Source organism: Rattus norvegicus, chromosome 13, assembly GCF_036323735.1.
Source record: "Rattus norvegicus strain BN/NHsdMcwi chromosome 13, GRCr8, whole genome shotgun sequence".
Lineage (NCBI taxonomy): Eukaryota > Metazoa > Chordata > Mammalia > Rodentia > Muridae > Rattus > Rattus norvegicus.
The window spans coordinates 64,421,349-64,438,564 of record NC_086031.1 but is presented as its reverse complement, the minus strand read 5'-3'; the positions used below and the strand labels follow the sequence as shown (position 1 = coordinate 64,438,564).

Here is a 17,216-nt window from a genome sequence, read left to right as displayed (position 1 = left end):
GTCTTCATGCTTGTTTGTATGTTTTGAATGTTTTTTTTTTAAGTTTACAAAGCAAGAATCATATTCTTTCTGGAATACAGGTGTTCTGAGGGAAACCAAGGAAGAGAAAGAAATAGCTGACTTTGACATTTTCGATGACCCCGAATCGCCATTTTCAACCTTCAACTTCCAGTATCCAAATCAAGCATTCAAAAGGCTACATGATCTGATGTACTTCAACACACTGAACAACATTGATGTGAGTATCTCCCACAGCTGACAGCATGACAAATCACTAGCCTGTACATAAAGTCACCAAGAAGACAGGCTACCATACATGGTCGCTCTGAGGCGACTGTATTCAAAACATGGTGCCTTGACTTCCTGCATTATCTCACTAACCTCTAGTGGGCACTAAAAAGTCACAAATAAGGACATCACTGTCTGTGGCTAGGCAGAGCCCACACTTTTTGCATTGTTTGGTGAAGCTAGTGTTCTATCCCAGCTTGCTTGATATACACATGGTATCCATTTTATGATAAAATAATTTATGAAAAGAGGGAAGTGAGTGAAGAGCAGTATCTGGGCAGGAGAGTATAACCATGAATGTCATTACTGTAGGAGTCTCACCAATGGTGTAATGGTTTCAATGTATTCCAATGTATGGGCTCTGTAGCTCTTGATAATATTGCCAAATACTCCAGCCTCCTGCATTTCAGCCTTTGAGATAGTACTGTGGTTTGTGGAAGAGACTTCTGAAGCAAGTCTTTCCCTATAGTAGCAAACATTATTACCACCTCCATATCTGCAACTGAAGGTCTTGGTCTGTGAGATTGCTTAGTGCTAAAAGCACTGTTTTAGAGTGCCATTGTGTGACTGAGATCCTCAGCTGTGGGCCCAAATCAAAACATCTAACCAATTATTATTACCTATGAAAGCTGAGCTTATTGGATTTTTGCATATTAGGAAAGAAATTAAGAAATGAGAGAGAACTAGAGCTCTGTATCATGTCTGGTTTGGTAGTCCCTTTGAAGATTATGAATCATTGTGGGTTATGGATTATGGAGTTCTATTTTTGAAGACTGTGAAAAGACATGTCTGTGCTGTTTTCTGTGGAACCTAACTAGATTTGTGCTAAAGGACAACTGACATGCATCAGTGGGCTTGCTTCTGTAGTTAGCTTACCTTGACACACTTAAAAGACAGGTCAAAAGCAACCATGACACGGTGGCCATAATACTTAAAAATCAATACAATTTTGTCATCATACGAAAATATTCCTAATAAACTCAGTTCCTATAAATTCTAAAATTCCTTCCTTTTTGCCCACATTTTCCAGTAGGTGGAATGACTAATGCATTACAACTTATCAAATTCGTTCAGCATTTGCTTAATAACTCTTATGTGGGAGTAAATATTTAAAAACCTCATGCTACCTTATTTCTCTAGTGATGGCTAAAATTTAAAGAAAATAGAGACATGAGTTTTGTGTCACAAGAAACAGAGAATTTTTCAAAATAAAGCTGTATTTTATGTTATTTAGATTTCATTTTATGTAGGTGTGTAGGAGGGGGCCATGTGAGTGCAGGTGGCTCCAGAAGCCAGGGGTGTCTGATATCCATGGAGTGGGAGTCACAGGAAATTTAAAGTACCTTACATGGGTGATAGGAATGGATCTCAGGTCTTTATGAAATCAGTTTGTGTTCTTAATTGCTGAGCCATCTCTCCAGTTCATGTAGGGTTGTGTTTTTTGTAAAGTTTAATGATACTGAAAGAAAAGAGAGCTAAGGAGATCCTCATTTTCTATTTTGAAATGAATAGACTCATATAATCTTTGGGGTAAAATCTATTAAATTTGATAAACTAACCTTTAATGAAAGGAACTAGAATTGTAGGAACCATAAATATCCCCTTAGAAACATACTCCCATATATATTTTAAACAACTACATTTCTCTTGCTATTTTCAGTTCTTGTTTATATTAGACCCGATAAGACATTTGCTGTAAGTTATTGTATAGTTCTCCTTACATGCCTTACAAGCGTTCCTCCACGCAGTTTATTTGATGCAGACGTGAAAGACTTAAAGCCTGGACAAAAATAGACTGATTTCCAAAACAATCATCCTGAGCTTAATAAACATTGTATCTTCACAACCTATTTACTAAGCATTACATATAATAAAATATTTGACACGTGAGAATTTTATACATCGTATTTTTATGATAGTCAGTGTTACCCCCAAACTTTTCCCAAAGGGACATCCCAATTCTATCACACCCAACATTGTTTCTCTTTTTTTCTTTTTTACTATAGAAAGTCCAGTTAGTGGATACAATCTTCTTGATTGTGTGACCATCCATTAGAAAGTGTAATATCCTTAGAGAATAAAAGTGCTTCTGTCAGTTACCGATAACTCCTGAGGTACAGCTAGAACTTCATAACCACTATCCCCGCCCCATGATAGGATTTTGTCTGGTTTGAGCTTGTACAGATCCCATGCTTGATGTCATAACCACTGTGAGTTTCTGCAGTCAACTACCCCCTTTTGTGTAAACCAACATTTTTTATAGCTTCTGCTAACATTTGAAGCATGACATTTACAGGCAAAGATAGGGGTATTAGAGTATCTTCACATGAAGGTTAGGTGACGTCTTAGTTATGTTTTTATTGCTTCCATAAGATGCTGTGACCAAGCCAACTTATAGGAGAAAGTTCACTGGGGCTATTTCAGAGGATGACTTTGTGATCACCATAGCAGGGAAGCAGGGCAGCAAGCAGGCAAGCATAGTACTGGAGTATTAACCAAGGGCTTACAACTTGAGACATAACTACAAGTCAGAGAGAAAGCTAACTGATGATGGCATGGACTTTTGAAATACCAAAGCCCACCCGGAGTGATACACATACTCCAACAGGCCACCTAATGTGATCCTTCCCAAACAGGTCCACCGACTAGGGAACAAGCATTCAAATATATGAGGCTTTGGGAGTCTCTCTCATTTGAATCACCATCGACCACTTGTAACTGAACATTCTACTCCAACTTCAAGAGGTTTGGATTTTTCATCTTGAAAGCAGGAACAATAGGATTCATTATAGGGGCAGTGTGACTGTGAATGTGTAACCATGTAGGGCATTAATAGTTCCCTGCAAGCATAAGCCATTTAAACATGATGATCTTAGCTATGCATGCCAACCTCCTGCTGCCTGATGTGCATGGAGAATCTACAAATTAAACAGTGAAAACGTTAAGGATTTACCATATAAACAAATTGTAGAGATGGTGACAGGATAGGCATTAAGTAAATGTTTTAAATTTATGAGTGTATGCTTTTTCCTAAATTAAATGGCCATTTTGACTTACATTTAAGTGCTTCTGAGTATGTGTATGCGTGTGCATGTGTGTGTGTGTGTGTGTGTGTGTGTGTGTTGTGTGTGTGTGTGTGTTATTCTATTTTTACTGATATCTTATTTCTTGGTGGCCTCTTGCATAGCATATATCCAAGAATAAACACATTTTGTCATAAAAATTATTGGTAAGTGGTGATGCATAAAAATTATTCAAGTTTTGCTAGGCTTACATTGCAGCAACATACATTAACTTCAGTTGCTTAAAACCTTCCACACCACATGGGTGGAGCAGAACACGGACTGCACGTAAGCAAAACTGCATGTGGATCGTCAGAGTGGTTTTCACATGGCATAAACTGGAATAAAACACGATACAAAGTCGTTAATCTACCAAATCCTAAGACAATTTTCAACCTTGTGGCCAGATACACTGTGGCTTAAGGTGTCTCCTTGCAATTTGCTTTCTGATCTGGGTTTGGTCTGAAAAGGCCTCTGGGTATCCAGCAGCTGGGAACTCCTGCTGGCTACTCTCCGAGGACGTCCTTCCGAGCACTGTATTTCTGCTTTGGCTCACTTTTTGACAGCAGTCTGGCTTTCTCATGAGCGTCAATTTTCTGTACTTACTCAGTCCTCCCAAATTCCTTTGCGATGAACACTGCCGCAATGCTTTTACAGTTAGGGAATTTTGTGGGATTTAGATTTTTCTTTTCCCTATTAGAAACTTAGGGTATAGTGACTTAGACTGGTGGACTTGTGGTACGTGGTAGGCAGAGGCTTTGGATTCAGACAAAATTGTGTGTCTAGTCATTGCTCAGCTGTCTCTTAACTGGGTGACCTTGAACGTGTAGATTATTTTCTCCTGTTGTAAGGGGAATCAGCAATACATTTTATAGGATCAGGAGTTTGGTTCATATAACTTAAGGACTTAGGATGTAATAGGATCTCAGGAAATTGAAACAGCAAATATAATGAACAATTTTTACTTTCTGTATTCTTTTCTGCTTATAAGTATACATTATGAACACCATAAAAAAAACATGGCGTTTATCTTCTGTTCTCTGGGAATAGTGATCATAATGCCTGGCACCTCCAATGAATATACAATGTATTTTTGTGTATTTGTTTTTATAAGTCACTGACTGGTTGAATATAATGAGGGCGAGAATAAAAGTTGCCGCTGGTTGTAGATGGAGTTGTTGACCATGAAGCCTGTTTACAATACATACCTGCCCATGTGGCATGTACGCTTAGAAGCCATTACTTTGATATGGAGAGAACGTGGGTTGGGAGGGCTGTTTTAAGTACTTGTTGACTTGGCTTGTTTTCCATTCTTATTTAGTTATCCGTTCGGTAGGCAAATTCAGGCACATTCTACGATACTATTACACATCACTAAGTTCAATAATTGCTGGTGTGCACCGTCTGCTTAAATTTTTGTCAGATGGTTTCATAAAGTGTTTTTAGTAGTTACTTCTCTTGTTCATTGTGTGACAAAAGCAGGAGATGTGTGATTTGGTTCAGGAGTGGAGGGTATCATCCATGATGGTGGTGAAGGTATGACCGTAGCAGGTGAAGCAGCATTGACAGTCACAGAGTGGTGAGAACGACGGTCCGTGGGATGATGCTGCCCAATTCTAAGTTGATTTTCCCACTGCACTTAACTTGCTGGTCACAGATATGCTCAGAGGTTTATCTCCTAGGCGATTCTAGAGTGTGACAAGATGGCAGTTGATGTTGACCATTGCTGTGTTAAAAAGTGTGTGTTAATCAGAGTGAGGGAAGTACATGTCCTAAGTTCTACGAGTTAATTTTCAGTCTAATGGCATTTCATCATTATGATTACACTGGCTAGGTACAAATTACAGTGTTTGCCTATGCGAAAGATAATCTGAAAATTGAATATCCTGACCTACTTTATTAGGGATAAAGGGGAGGGGAGATGGTGGTTCCACTTGCACATCATATACAGTCTTGGCCAAGATCCTAAACAAATTGTAGAACACACAGAAAAGCCTGTGGATTCATTAAAGCATGGTTCTGTACAATATAGGATCCTTTAGAGTAAAGATTTAGAATTATAAAATAAACTACCTATTTTTTTTATCTTTAGGTTTTAGGATGCATGGACAGACATATAGAAATGTGATTTCTTCAGTTCAATGAATGCCTAACATGACATGTTAAGCTGTTAATAATGATCAATTTCTGGCCCAAACAAATAAGATATGAGTAAAAGCTAGCCTGTGTTTGTTAAAACCAAATCATATGAAACCACTTCTGTATCCTTCCTTAAAACAGGGCAAGTCTACAGAATAAAGAAAAATCAGTAGAGACTTGGGTAAAAAAAAAAAAAAAAAAGAAATGTGATTTCTTGAATTGAATATGTAGGGTCTAATTCCGAGAGGAACCCAGGACCCAGGGTAGTCTGTTTGAATTTTTTCTAGTCTCTGTGTAGCATTCTGTTCTGTGTACGAAGTAGGCTGTTTTGAAGTGTAGGGAGAAGGTTTTCTTAGGGTATTCCATCAGATGGGGCAGAGCATTCCTTTATGATTGTTTCTAGGGAAAGAAAGTTGGGGAGTGAGGCCAATATATTTTTTCAGATGTTGGGCTTAGACAACGGGAGTTCTAACATCTATATCTCCTTTAGGAAAGAGAGACCTTACTTGCCCTGGGTTGCCTGAGGAGGGGCTAGAGAAAGGACCAGGTGACAATAGACAACAGAACATATTTCCAAGGCTTTTTTGAGACTTTCATTTGAGGGTGTGTTTTTCTGAACCCCGGTTTCCCCATACTAATCTGCCTTCCATTCTCCACATGGCCTAATCCTGTCTCATTTATATATTGGTTGAATGTGTTTTTATTATTAGCTGTGCCAGGCATTGTTCAGGGACACAGAGACACAGAACACCAAAAGAACAAAAAACCCAAGCTTGCAGTCTTCTCACTCAGGAGGCTAAGGCAAGAGGATCCTGAGTTTGCAGCCTGTACAAATACAGAGACTCTGTTTCAGAAAAGAAGGAATATGAAAAACAAATAGAAATATGAATACTCAATATTAACCAAATAATTTCTCCTAAATATTCAACATTCAAAATTAACCTAAGAAGCATGATGGATAGATGGATCTGTGTGTGTGTGTGTGTGTGTGTGTGTGTGTGTGTGTGTGTGTGTTAATATATAGGCACAGGAATTGAATAACAGATCAACTAGAAAAAATGCCAGAACTCACAGTTTTAGAGTGGGGACTGAGCTTAGGTCATAAATCCTCCCTACTCTTTTCTCTGTCAACCATTTCTCCTCCAAGTGGCCTTATTTCTTAGTGTTCTGCAAGCAGTTTCTTTTCCAATGAAGCCAACCAGTTTCCATGTGTATCATATGCCCTCCGTTCACCACAACATTCTATCCTTAGCTTTATATGGCTGTTCACGGAGAAAACCACTCGCCCCTTCTGTTCATGAAATCCTGTGTGTTTAACTCCAGTTATATCTTTCTTGTGGTTTTTCCTGGGCTTTTATTAATTTTGAAAATATTTGTTATGTGCCTTTCATAGTCTCAGTGCTATAATCAAACACTAACAAGTCTTAATTTTCATGATATTTCAGACTTACATACAATCAAACATTAGCCAGGAAACTCCCAGTGATTTTTTTATGAAAATCATAGCTGTTTCTTATACTGGTAATTTTTTTTACTATCCTCTAAAGGTGTGTAAGAATACACCTCTGTAGGAATACACCATAAATTCTCTCTTTGACTAATGTTTTAATTTGATACCATAAGCATTCTGCATTTGTCTACAGATAGTTCAGTTGGACGCCTCCAAAATCATTCATTTTGATGGAAGGGAGGAAGATGCCATTTTCCAAGTTGTATTTTTTTTCTTACTTATCTACCTGTAATGATGAAAAATTAAGGGAACTGTTTTTTAAAAAGAAATTGGAAAGTTCTTGAACGGTGTAGTAAAAGATGTCATGGATCACATGTAGTTGGGATAAGCAGTGAGGATATAGAAGATTAGCCTACAAGGGTTATTACTAGAATAAACCTGGAAGGGAGGATTCGCAATCCCAATGGAGGGAGTGAAGCAATTGTATAAACCCTTTAAGATCATTCCTGGTTAAAAAATAGAAAGATATAGATACTTCATAAGACAATTCAGGTATATCCAGATACATCGTGTAGCATTCTAAAAGCTTTACAATTACTAAGTGGTTTAATATTGAGTTTTTCTTGGCATGGAAGCTTTAGGCTCTGGGGGCAGCAGTGGGACGTGTTATGAGGAATCAGAAGTCTGTTCAGTGGTTTCATAGTGTTAATGTGCCACCTAGTGGTTCAACTTGCACATTCTTCTTCCCAATGATTTGGGTTTTTTTAGTTATAGATGTAAATGTTGGATTTCATATTTATATTTATTATAATATTATATTACAGATATATTTTATATATCTCTGTGATACTAACACTGCTAGTTTTTCTGTTCTCTTTTTAGTTAGAGTTTTAAGATATTGAGCACAGGACCCCACATACGGTAGTGTACCAATTGAAGTCAAAACAATCTTGATCTCAAAACTTTGGTTTCTTCCTGCTCCCTCCACGTCTCTCTCTCTCTCTCTCTCTCTCTCTCTCTCTCTCTCTCTCTCTCTCTGTGTGTGTGTGTGTGTGCGCACGCGCACGTGTGTGAGCATGTGCATGTCTGTATTCACTGTCAAAGAATTAACATCAGACAGTCATCACTAATGTACTATTCCCCGGGTCTTTTCTGTTCTAAAGCATTTTGGATGGTTAGTTTTACCTGGCACTTCCTTGCACCAAGGGATTTGGTGGCTGGTCTGAAGGAGCAGAACTGACTGGTAACATTGCAAGCTGGAGTCTAGAAAGACAGAGAATGTTAGAAGTAAATACAGAAGGTCATTTGAATAGTGTACCAATTGGCTGATTTGCATAGCGTAATGAGCCCGTTCTTGCCCATGTTAATTTCGTATAAGCTTTGTAGTCTCCTGACTTGCATCCCATAGATTTGATAAGCAATGGTTTGAATGGATGTTTGTTGCAGGTTGTGCCAGTCACTGTCCACAGGCCTTCATAGCATTGTACTCCAATTCCCAGCAACCCAAGATTAATAATGTTATTCCTGTCTTAAAGACAAAGAAGCAGGGAGCAGAGAGATGGGTGAGCAGTTAAGAGTCCTTGCTGTTCTTGACAGGTGCCCCAGGTTCAGTTCCCAGCACCTAGATGGCAATATACACTGCCTGTAAATATTTACAAGGGATTCATTCCCCTCATCCACACTCCATAGGCACTGGATGCACATGGTGCACTTGTATGCAGACAAAATATTCAAACAGGTAAAATAAAAATATGTAAATCTTTAAAGACAAAACAATCTGTAGAGTTTAGGCTAATTTCCATCTATTTCACACAACCTGGACATGATTGGGTTAAGGAGGCCTTTGATTTAAGTCTTTTTCAATAGATCTGAAGCACAGAATTAGTTATATCGCCCTTATTTGTGGAAAAATGGACTCTGCCAACACCCACTTAACAGACTCAGTACTATTTGAGTCTGTTTGTACAGGTAGAGTGACAACATTTTTTGACCATATGAAAGACTTGAATTCTTCAGGTTAAATTCTTTTTTGTTGTTTGTTTTGGTAATGTGACAGCATATTTCATGAGCCACTCTGGAAGAAATAGAGGTTTCTGCCAATGGGTCTGATAAGTTGCTGGAAACTGACCACAAGTGCACATAACTGAGTCCTCCTATCTCTGTTCTAGGCACTGGCACATACTTGCTCAGTGACCCATGGAGTTAGGAAAAGCCCTCTGTGTGTGTCTGTGGCCAGATGAGCCACATGAGATCCCAGTGGGAGGAAGTCATGGGTCTTGAGCTTTTTGATTTTTCCAAGTATTCCTATTCACAATCATTGCTTTAACCTTATCTAACAGTCCCATGGAGGACAGAGGGGCTTTGGTGTAGCCCTGTAACTTCCCTCTGCCTCTAGTGCTCCAAACATCTATTTTATTGACAACTCTTGTGGGAAGGTTGAGGCTTTTTGATGTTGATAGGACTCTAAAACAGTAGCAGAGTCATCTTGAACTTCCTCTCACCCTACTCCCAAAGCAATTCCCCAACTGCAGTCACGACTCTGTCCAAATCCAAATTCCACTCTCTCCTAAAATTCCTAACAAGGTTAATTTCATAGCAGGAATAGTGTATGTTGCCTGTGATCATCATTAACATGGGTAAACATAAGGTAACTCTGGATGGATATTAGCAAAGAATTGTCCTGGGGGAAATCACAAAGTATGGCGTGACACTTGTTCTCTAGTCATTAGTGTGAATCAGGAAAATTCTCCAGCAATGCCTTCTCTTTCTAGTAGGGGGCATCTTCCTTCTCTGTGGTCTCCCATCCCCTCTTTAACTTTAAAAACACACATTACCAGTTTAGTATTTTCTTTCCTATTTTCACTTCCTAGTGAAGGATTGAGGGAGCGTGAATTTACCTTGCTACAATTATTTTATTCTTAATGGTAACTCCTAGAGTACATCTTCACAAGAGTGTAGTAATGAAATCTTGCACAATGTGTGCATGAAAGAATCATATTTCTCTCAGCAGACTTCAAAAGGAACACACACACACACACACACACACACACACAAAGAAAGAAAATAGAAGAAGAAAAGAAAGGAGTCTTTTGCTTTCATCCAACAAATGTTTCAGGGATTTATATCTGTGCTCATCATTTATCTTGTGTGTCTTTTGGCAGGTGATAAAGGATGCCATTGTTGAGAGCATTGAATACAGAAGACAGAACCCATCTCGTTGCTCTGTTTCCCTCAGTAATGTTGAGGCAAGAAAATTCTTCAACAAGGAGTTCCTAAGTAAACCCACAGCAGAGTCCATTTGAATTCCATGACTACTGGAGTTCAGAGCACATGAGAGATCATCTTACTATGCACAAGAGACTGACTGCTACTCAGAGTTGTGGGGACGGAGGCGTGTGTTAGGTGAAAATGGTGTTGATTATGCAATACTTGGCAACAGTTTCTGACAGTATGAATTTTTTGACATAAGCATAGGGCTATATACTGTATTTTAAACATTCCTCACATTTTTACCTGAGCATTTTTATATATATATAAAAATATCCTTTCCTTTTATAAATATTTAATAGTTTAACTCAGTAAAAAAAAGCTTCCCATTGTGTGTGAATGTTATTCTGAACTAGATTTGTTCATGCCATGTTACAACACTATTTTTATTTAAATGTTCATATCTACACATGCGAAATAAATACTTTGATATACAAATTGCCACTAGAGACTTGAATCTTTTCTATCACTTAAAAATCTTTCTCTATGAGTGGGCTTTATATGGTTATGTGTGTATGTGTGCCTGTTTATATGTGTGACTGCAAATGTGGTCATGCCACTGTGTGGGAGGTCCGAGGACATTTCAATGATGTCCCTTGCACCTTGTGTGAGACAGGGTTGCTTTGTTGTTGTGGCGGTGTAAGCCAGGCAGCTGCCCTTGAGTTTCCAGGGCCTGACCTGTGTCTGTCTCCCAGCTCACCATAGGGTGCTGGGATTGCAGACACATACTGCCTACATTGGCTTCTCATGGGGATTCAAACACAACTCTTTATTCTTATGCGCTGAACACTTTACCCACTGGATCATTTCCCTGGCCCTTGCTATTCTCTGAAGGAAGCATTTTACTTTTACTATGAAAGGTTTTCAGATTCACTGATTTCAAGCAACGCAATTGTGAAACATAGAAACTTCTTAAGGTTTATTTTTAGTTTTAATTGTTGTGTGTCTCTCTCACTGCCTGCTTATGCATAAATACAGGTGCCCACTGGGGCCAGAGGTGTTGAATCCCATGCAGACAATTACGGGTAGTTGTGAGCCATTTTAACATGAATGCTGGGAACTGAACTCAGGAACTGAACTGAACTGCAAAAGCAGTGTGTGCTCTTAACTGTTGAAAGAGCTCAGTAAAGCTTACATTTTAATTGTTGAATTCTTCAGAGGGAAATATATATAATTTGTTCATTGTGGCAATAATCGGTATTCGTTTGTATAAAAATGTCTAATGTAGAACTTTATTCCATTGAGGGTATCCTGGACTACCTACCCAGCCAGGGAGCTGAGTCCAGAGAAGTGATGAGGGCTGTGTGTGGCTTAAATTAGTGCTCCAGGACAGTACAGGCCCCTGATTTCAGCAGCAGTTGGATTGCTATGATTCAGAGATACCCTTCCAAATACAACTTCTTCTTCTATTTCCTCTGTTCTCTGTCACTCGTTCTTGAGCTAACTTTAAGTTCTCTTTCTTTTGTTCTGTAATTTCCTTTCCTCTTGCATTCATTCCTATGAGTAATGACAAAAGCAATAGAGAAAAAAATGACAGATTTTTAAATTGCTTTATGCAAAAGACAAAGGAGTAGCATGTTGTAGAATCCTTTTGGCATGCTGTACAGTCTGGGAGACACAGTATTGACTAATACAGGCAGAGATGCTTGTCTTGGGCACATAGGTAGATATTTTAGCTATTTGTATATCATTATGCAAAATACCTGCCGTAAACAGGGTAAAGAATGAAGGATTTAGACTTTTGGTTGCTTACTGGGTTCTTGGAACATCATGCTGGCAGGAGCATGCCCTCTAGGAGGGCGCTCACCCTATGGCAGAAGGTGATAGAATGGCTCTCAGGACGAGATGTAGTGCCAAGAGCATACCTCAGTGACCTTGTTTTTCCACCCATCCCCCCCTCTAACTTTTCCAGAGTCTCCAAAAATAGGTCATCATCTGTAAATTATCCTTCTATGTGAGCCCTTTGTGGGGTGCTTCATCTCTGAACCATAATTAGTTTTATTAACCAGCAATAAAAGAGTATGGCAAAGCATGCTAATTAAAGAATAGACAAGTTGAAAATGTGAGACTTTACATGGGCTTTGGGGAGTAACAGTGTAAACTTACAGGAAAAGGATGTGATGAGAGCATCCTTGAAACAGATTGAGCACACTGTGTTCTGCAGTGCAGCCTCACACATGCTGTGTTAACCAGGAATGGGCTGAAGGCCCAGCATAGAAAACTTGACAATCCTGTTTAATTTTAATAAATATCATGGTGCCGGAAATCACATCAGGGCAATATGGTTGTTTGTGTTTCTGAATATCCCTGGGAAGGATCCAAGTGACATAGTTGTTAAACTTAGCTAAAATTCCTCAAACTAACATTGGACTTGGGGTCTTCTGCTGTGTGGTCTTTATGTCACCATCTAAAGAGGTGAAAGGGGTGAATGTGTGAAAGGTCACTGTAAGTGAATGTATAATGTAGTTAACTACAACAACATCAGTGTCTCATTTAAAGGCAGCTTTGTCGATTTTCTGTTATGAATTTCCTGGAAAGCCGGAAATGTATTTTAAAAGGAAACACATTGATGACACACTTTTAAAGGAGTAATTGTATATTAGGATAACTGACGAGCTAATCAATATGAACAACTTCAGTGATGAACAGAAATCTTTTCAATACCTGCTAGAATGGCTCACTTGGATTGTCTCACATAAATTGCACTAACTGAATCTAATGTCAAAGAGGTATCAGACAAAACCAAACTTGGGGCATACAGAGGTAACTACCTCTCTGAACTGTAAAACAGGAAGTCAAGGGAAAGTTGAAGAACTTTTTAAAAACTTTTTTTATTTTTTGAAAATTAAAGAGATGTGACCACTGAGAACCACATGACCTTGACCTGAGTTCTTCCTGCCAAGGATGTCTGTGGGACGATTGTTGGACCCTTCATCAGAGGCTTTGATCGCAGTCATGTAGTACCACTAACATTCTGATTTTAAAAAGGTGTTTGAGATGGCATCCCTTGGTGCAGTTCAGGCTACCCTCAAATTTACATTGAAGCCCAGGTTGACCTTGAAGTTGCAATTGTCCTGCCTCACCCTTCCTGTTGCAAGGACTACAAGTATATGCCACCATTTCCAGATCAGTATCTTGGCTTTGATTGTTGTATTGTAGCTTTCTAGCAGGTCGCCCTTATTTTAATAGATACCCATTATCCAGAAGGCTAGGACCTGAGGTTGACAACATATTTCTAAGAGACAGACAGACAGACAGACAGATACACATGAGAGAGAGAGAGAGAACCAAACATTGATTCAAAAATGTCACAAGTGACTCAAAATATTAGCAATAAAGTTTCAGTTAGAGTATTTTCTCAAAAGGGATTTCACTATTGTTTCTCTTGTTCATAGCCATAGTATTCTCTTTAACCAATTTTTCTAAATTGAAATATCCCTAAGAAATAAATTATTGGGTAACATTTTCATAGACTTACTCTCAACAGCTTTTAAAATTTTATATACATATATATATGTGTGTGTGTGTGTGTTTGTATATGTAAGTATATGTATGTATATGTATACATATGCAGCTTCATTCTTCACCAACATATTACAAAACAGTCCCTAGTCCATACACTAACATTCTTCTCCTTGAGCCAGGCCCCCACAGTTCAAATTACCTTCAGCACTATTGTGCTCCATTTTACTGCTAGGACTGTCCATTAAGCCCCACTTAAAGCATTCTACTATTTCCCAAATATGAAGTTCTCAAATCCACGTTCCTCTAAACAAAAATATGGTTAGGCTTTAATCATAGTAGTTGTGTGTGTGTGTGTGTGTGTGTGTGTGTGTGTGTGTGTGTGTGTGTGTAATAGTAAATGATAAAATTTCCCTTTTCTGTTGGACTCTGAACAGTGCATGTCTATGGGTATTTATTGTTTATCACATATAAAATGTCTTGTTTGGTGTAAATTCCTCCAGATACCCTTTACTAAGCTGTAACACCCATCCTTCATGTTTCATGATACTGACTGCATTGTTTTGGGAATTGCTGTAACCTGATGACATTGGCTTGGGTAGTTATGACAGCCTCCTTGGAAACCTATAACCATGATTAACTGAAGTGAGGTACAGCAGTCACTGTATATCAAGATGGGGCCATTTCCTGATATCTTTCATGGTCCAGAGTTCTATGTTAAGACTTCAAATAAACCTACCTGTGGTGGTTTGAATATGCTCATCCCAAAAGGAGTGGTACTGTTAGGAGGTGTGGCCTTGCTGGAGGAAGTGTGTCACTGCGGGGGTGGTCTTTGAGACCCTTCAGTGGGATTAGCTGTCCATGAAACAGTATGTTCCTAGCTTCCTTTCAATGAAGATGTAGAACTCTCGACTCCTCCAGCACCGTGTTTGCCTACACACTGCCATGCTTCTTGCCATGATGATTGTCAGGAGCCATCAAGAAGAAGCCAAAAACTAGCAGGTGATCTTCTTGAGACGGTTCTACTCATTGACTGTCAAAGTCAATGACAGCTTTGCTTCTCTAGGCAAGGCCAAGAAGCATTTCATTTTAGGAAAGATTCCTGCTATTAATATGCTTTACCAGTTATTATTAAATATATATATCAGTCACTTAGATATGAGCTCACCTTTTTGAGCAGACCTCTGCAGAATAACAAAGATACACTGTCTCGTCATGATGCTATATAGACAAATAGATTATTTTTAATGCTTAATATCTTTTGGTGATATATATTTTTAAATTTATTCTTTAATCTTTTTGTACAGCCCAGACTTTATCCCCCTCCTGATCCACCCTTGGACTGTTCCACATTCCACACTTCCTTCCCCCATGTTCAAGAGGATGTCTTCAACCTACCCCCACCTCTACTCTAGCAGACATCCCCACTCCCTGGGGCTCTGAGTCTCTCTATGGATAGATGCATCTTCTCTGACTGAGTCCAGACCCAGCAGTCCTCTGCTGTATTTGTGCTGGAGGCCCATATCAACAGGTGTATGCTGCCTAGTTTGTGACTCAGTGTTTGAAAGATCCAGGGACTCAGGTTAGTTGAGACTGCCGGTCTTCCTCTAGGGTCACCCTCCTCCTCAGCTTCTTCCAGCTTTTCCCTAATTCAACCATGGGGTCACCAGCTTCTGTCCATTGGTTGGGTGTAAATATCTGCGTCTGACTCTTTCAGCTGCTTGTTGAACCTGTCGGAGGGCAGTCATGATAAGCCCCTGTTTGTAAGCACACCATAGCATCAGTAATAGTGTCAAGCCTTGGGGCCTACCTTTGAGCTGGATTCCAATTTGGTCTATCGCTGATCCTCCTTTTCCTCAGGTTCTTTTCCATTTTTGTCTCTGCAGTTCTTTCAGACAGGAACAATTTTGGGTCAGAATTTTTGACTGTAGGATGGCAACCCCGTCCATCTGCTTGATGCCCTGTCTTTCTACTGGAAGTGGACTCTACAGTTTCCTTCTGCCCACTCTAGGGCATTTCATCTTAGGTCCCTCCCCTTAAGACCTGAGAGTCTCTCACCTCTCAGATCTCTGGTACATTCTAAAGCTCCCCTCCCCATACCTCCTACCTCCCAAGGTTGCTTGTTTCCTTTCTTTCTGCTGGCTCTCAGAACTTCAGTCATGTTCCCCCACCCAATACCTGATCATGTTCTCCCTTTCCATCCCTGTCCCTTTCCCACCCAGATCCCTCCCTCCCTGCTCCTGTGTGATTGCTTTCTTCTCTCTCCCAAGTGAGTTTGAGGCATCCTGACTTTGGTTCTTTGACTTGTTAGCCTTCTTGAGTTCTGTGGATTGTATCCTAGGTATTCTGTACTTTTCCCCCCTAATATCCACTTATTAGTGAGTACATACCATGCATGTCTTTTTGGGTTTGAGTTACCTAACTCAGGGTAATATTTTCTAGTTCCATCCATTTGCTTTCAAAATTTTGGAAGGCCAAGAATCATTTCATTTTAGGGAAGATTCCTGCTATTAATATGAATTTCCTGTTATTATTAAATATAAACAATCACTTAAATATTAGCTCACCCTTTTGGGCACATGATGCTACATAGACAAATAGATGATTTCTTAATTCTTAATGATGATCCTTTAAGAACCCTAAAAGTGTATTAGTAATTATTAAGCTCTTTTATAATAGGACTGCTATTAAATCTTTTCTAATGTCAAAACTGTATTAAGAACTTTGCCAGTGTTGAGGTGTCAGAATTAATTGCTTCTGAGAAAGCAAGAAGGCATCTACAAACTTAGATCACATTCCAAGAGGTTGTAAAACAAATAAACAAAGGTCATAAAAAAGGAACATAGGATTTACTATAGGTTCAAGGACAGAAGATGAAATAACGACTGGGTTTATCTGTACAAAACTTCAATGAAAACTAAGTTATGGTCTTTAACTTCTCCACGAACCTGTAAAGCTAGTGACATATGATGAATGTTTATCCAGATAATTACTCTTAATGGTTATGCATGTAAACATTCTCTGCTGTAAATTTCTTATTCAACTTATGATTTGAATTTATGTGTAAACTTGTGGTGAACTTTTTGCCATGTGATCATGTATTCTGAAAGATTTACTAAGTGCTGAGAACAAAGAGAGGAGACAGAATTGAACTCAAGAAGAACTTAAAAGTAAGGGTATAGCATTGTGAGTAATGACATTATGATTGTTACATCAGAGCAGGAGGAATGGGCAAGATTAGGAGAAGAAGAAAGCAGATAGAACTCTTTTTAAGAACAGTAGAGAACTTTCTTAGAGAACTTTTTGGAGAATGTTTTAGAGGGAAGTTTTTGGAGGAAAGCTTTATAGAAAAATTGTGGACTAAGAACATACAAATAAAAGCTAAAACCAATTTTTAACTTGTCCCATTGTCTTGTGGTTTTTCTGCTGTGAACAGACACCATGACCAATGCAAGTCTTATAAAGGACAACATTTAATTGGGGCTGCCTTACAGGTTCAGAGGTTCAGTCCATTATCATCAAGGCAGCTACATGTCAATATCCAGGCA

The 17,216-nt window shown here is 39.0% G+C and overlaps 1 protein-coding gene across 1 annotated transcript in view; it reads left to right on the top strand.

Moving 5' to 3' along the window:
- Positions 1-10,644, top strand: part of Pla2g4a (phospholipase A2 group IVA) — a 144,432-nt gene extending 133,788 nt beyond the window's left edge. The window contains exons 17-18 of the mRNA NM_133551.2: positions 81-238; positions 10,101-10,644. Of these exons, the coding sequence (NP_598235.2) occupies positions 81-238; positions 10,101-10,241 (299 nt within the window). The 3' untranslated portion in view covers positions 10,242-10,644. The remainder of the gene's footprint in view (positions 1-80; positions 239-10,100) is intronic.
- The last annotated feature ends 6,572 nt before the right edge of the window (positions 10,645-17,216 follow it).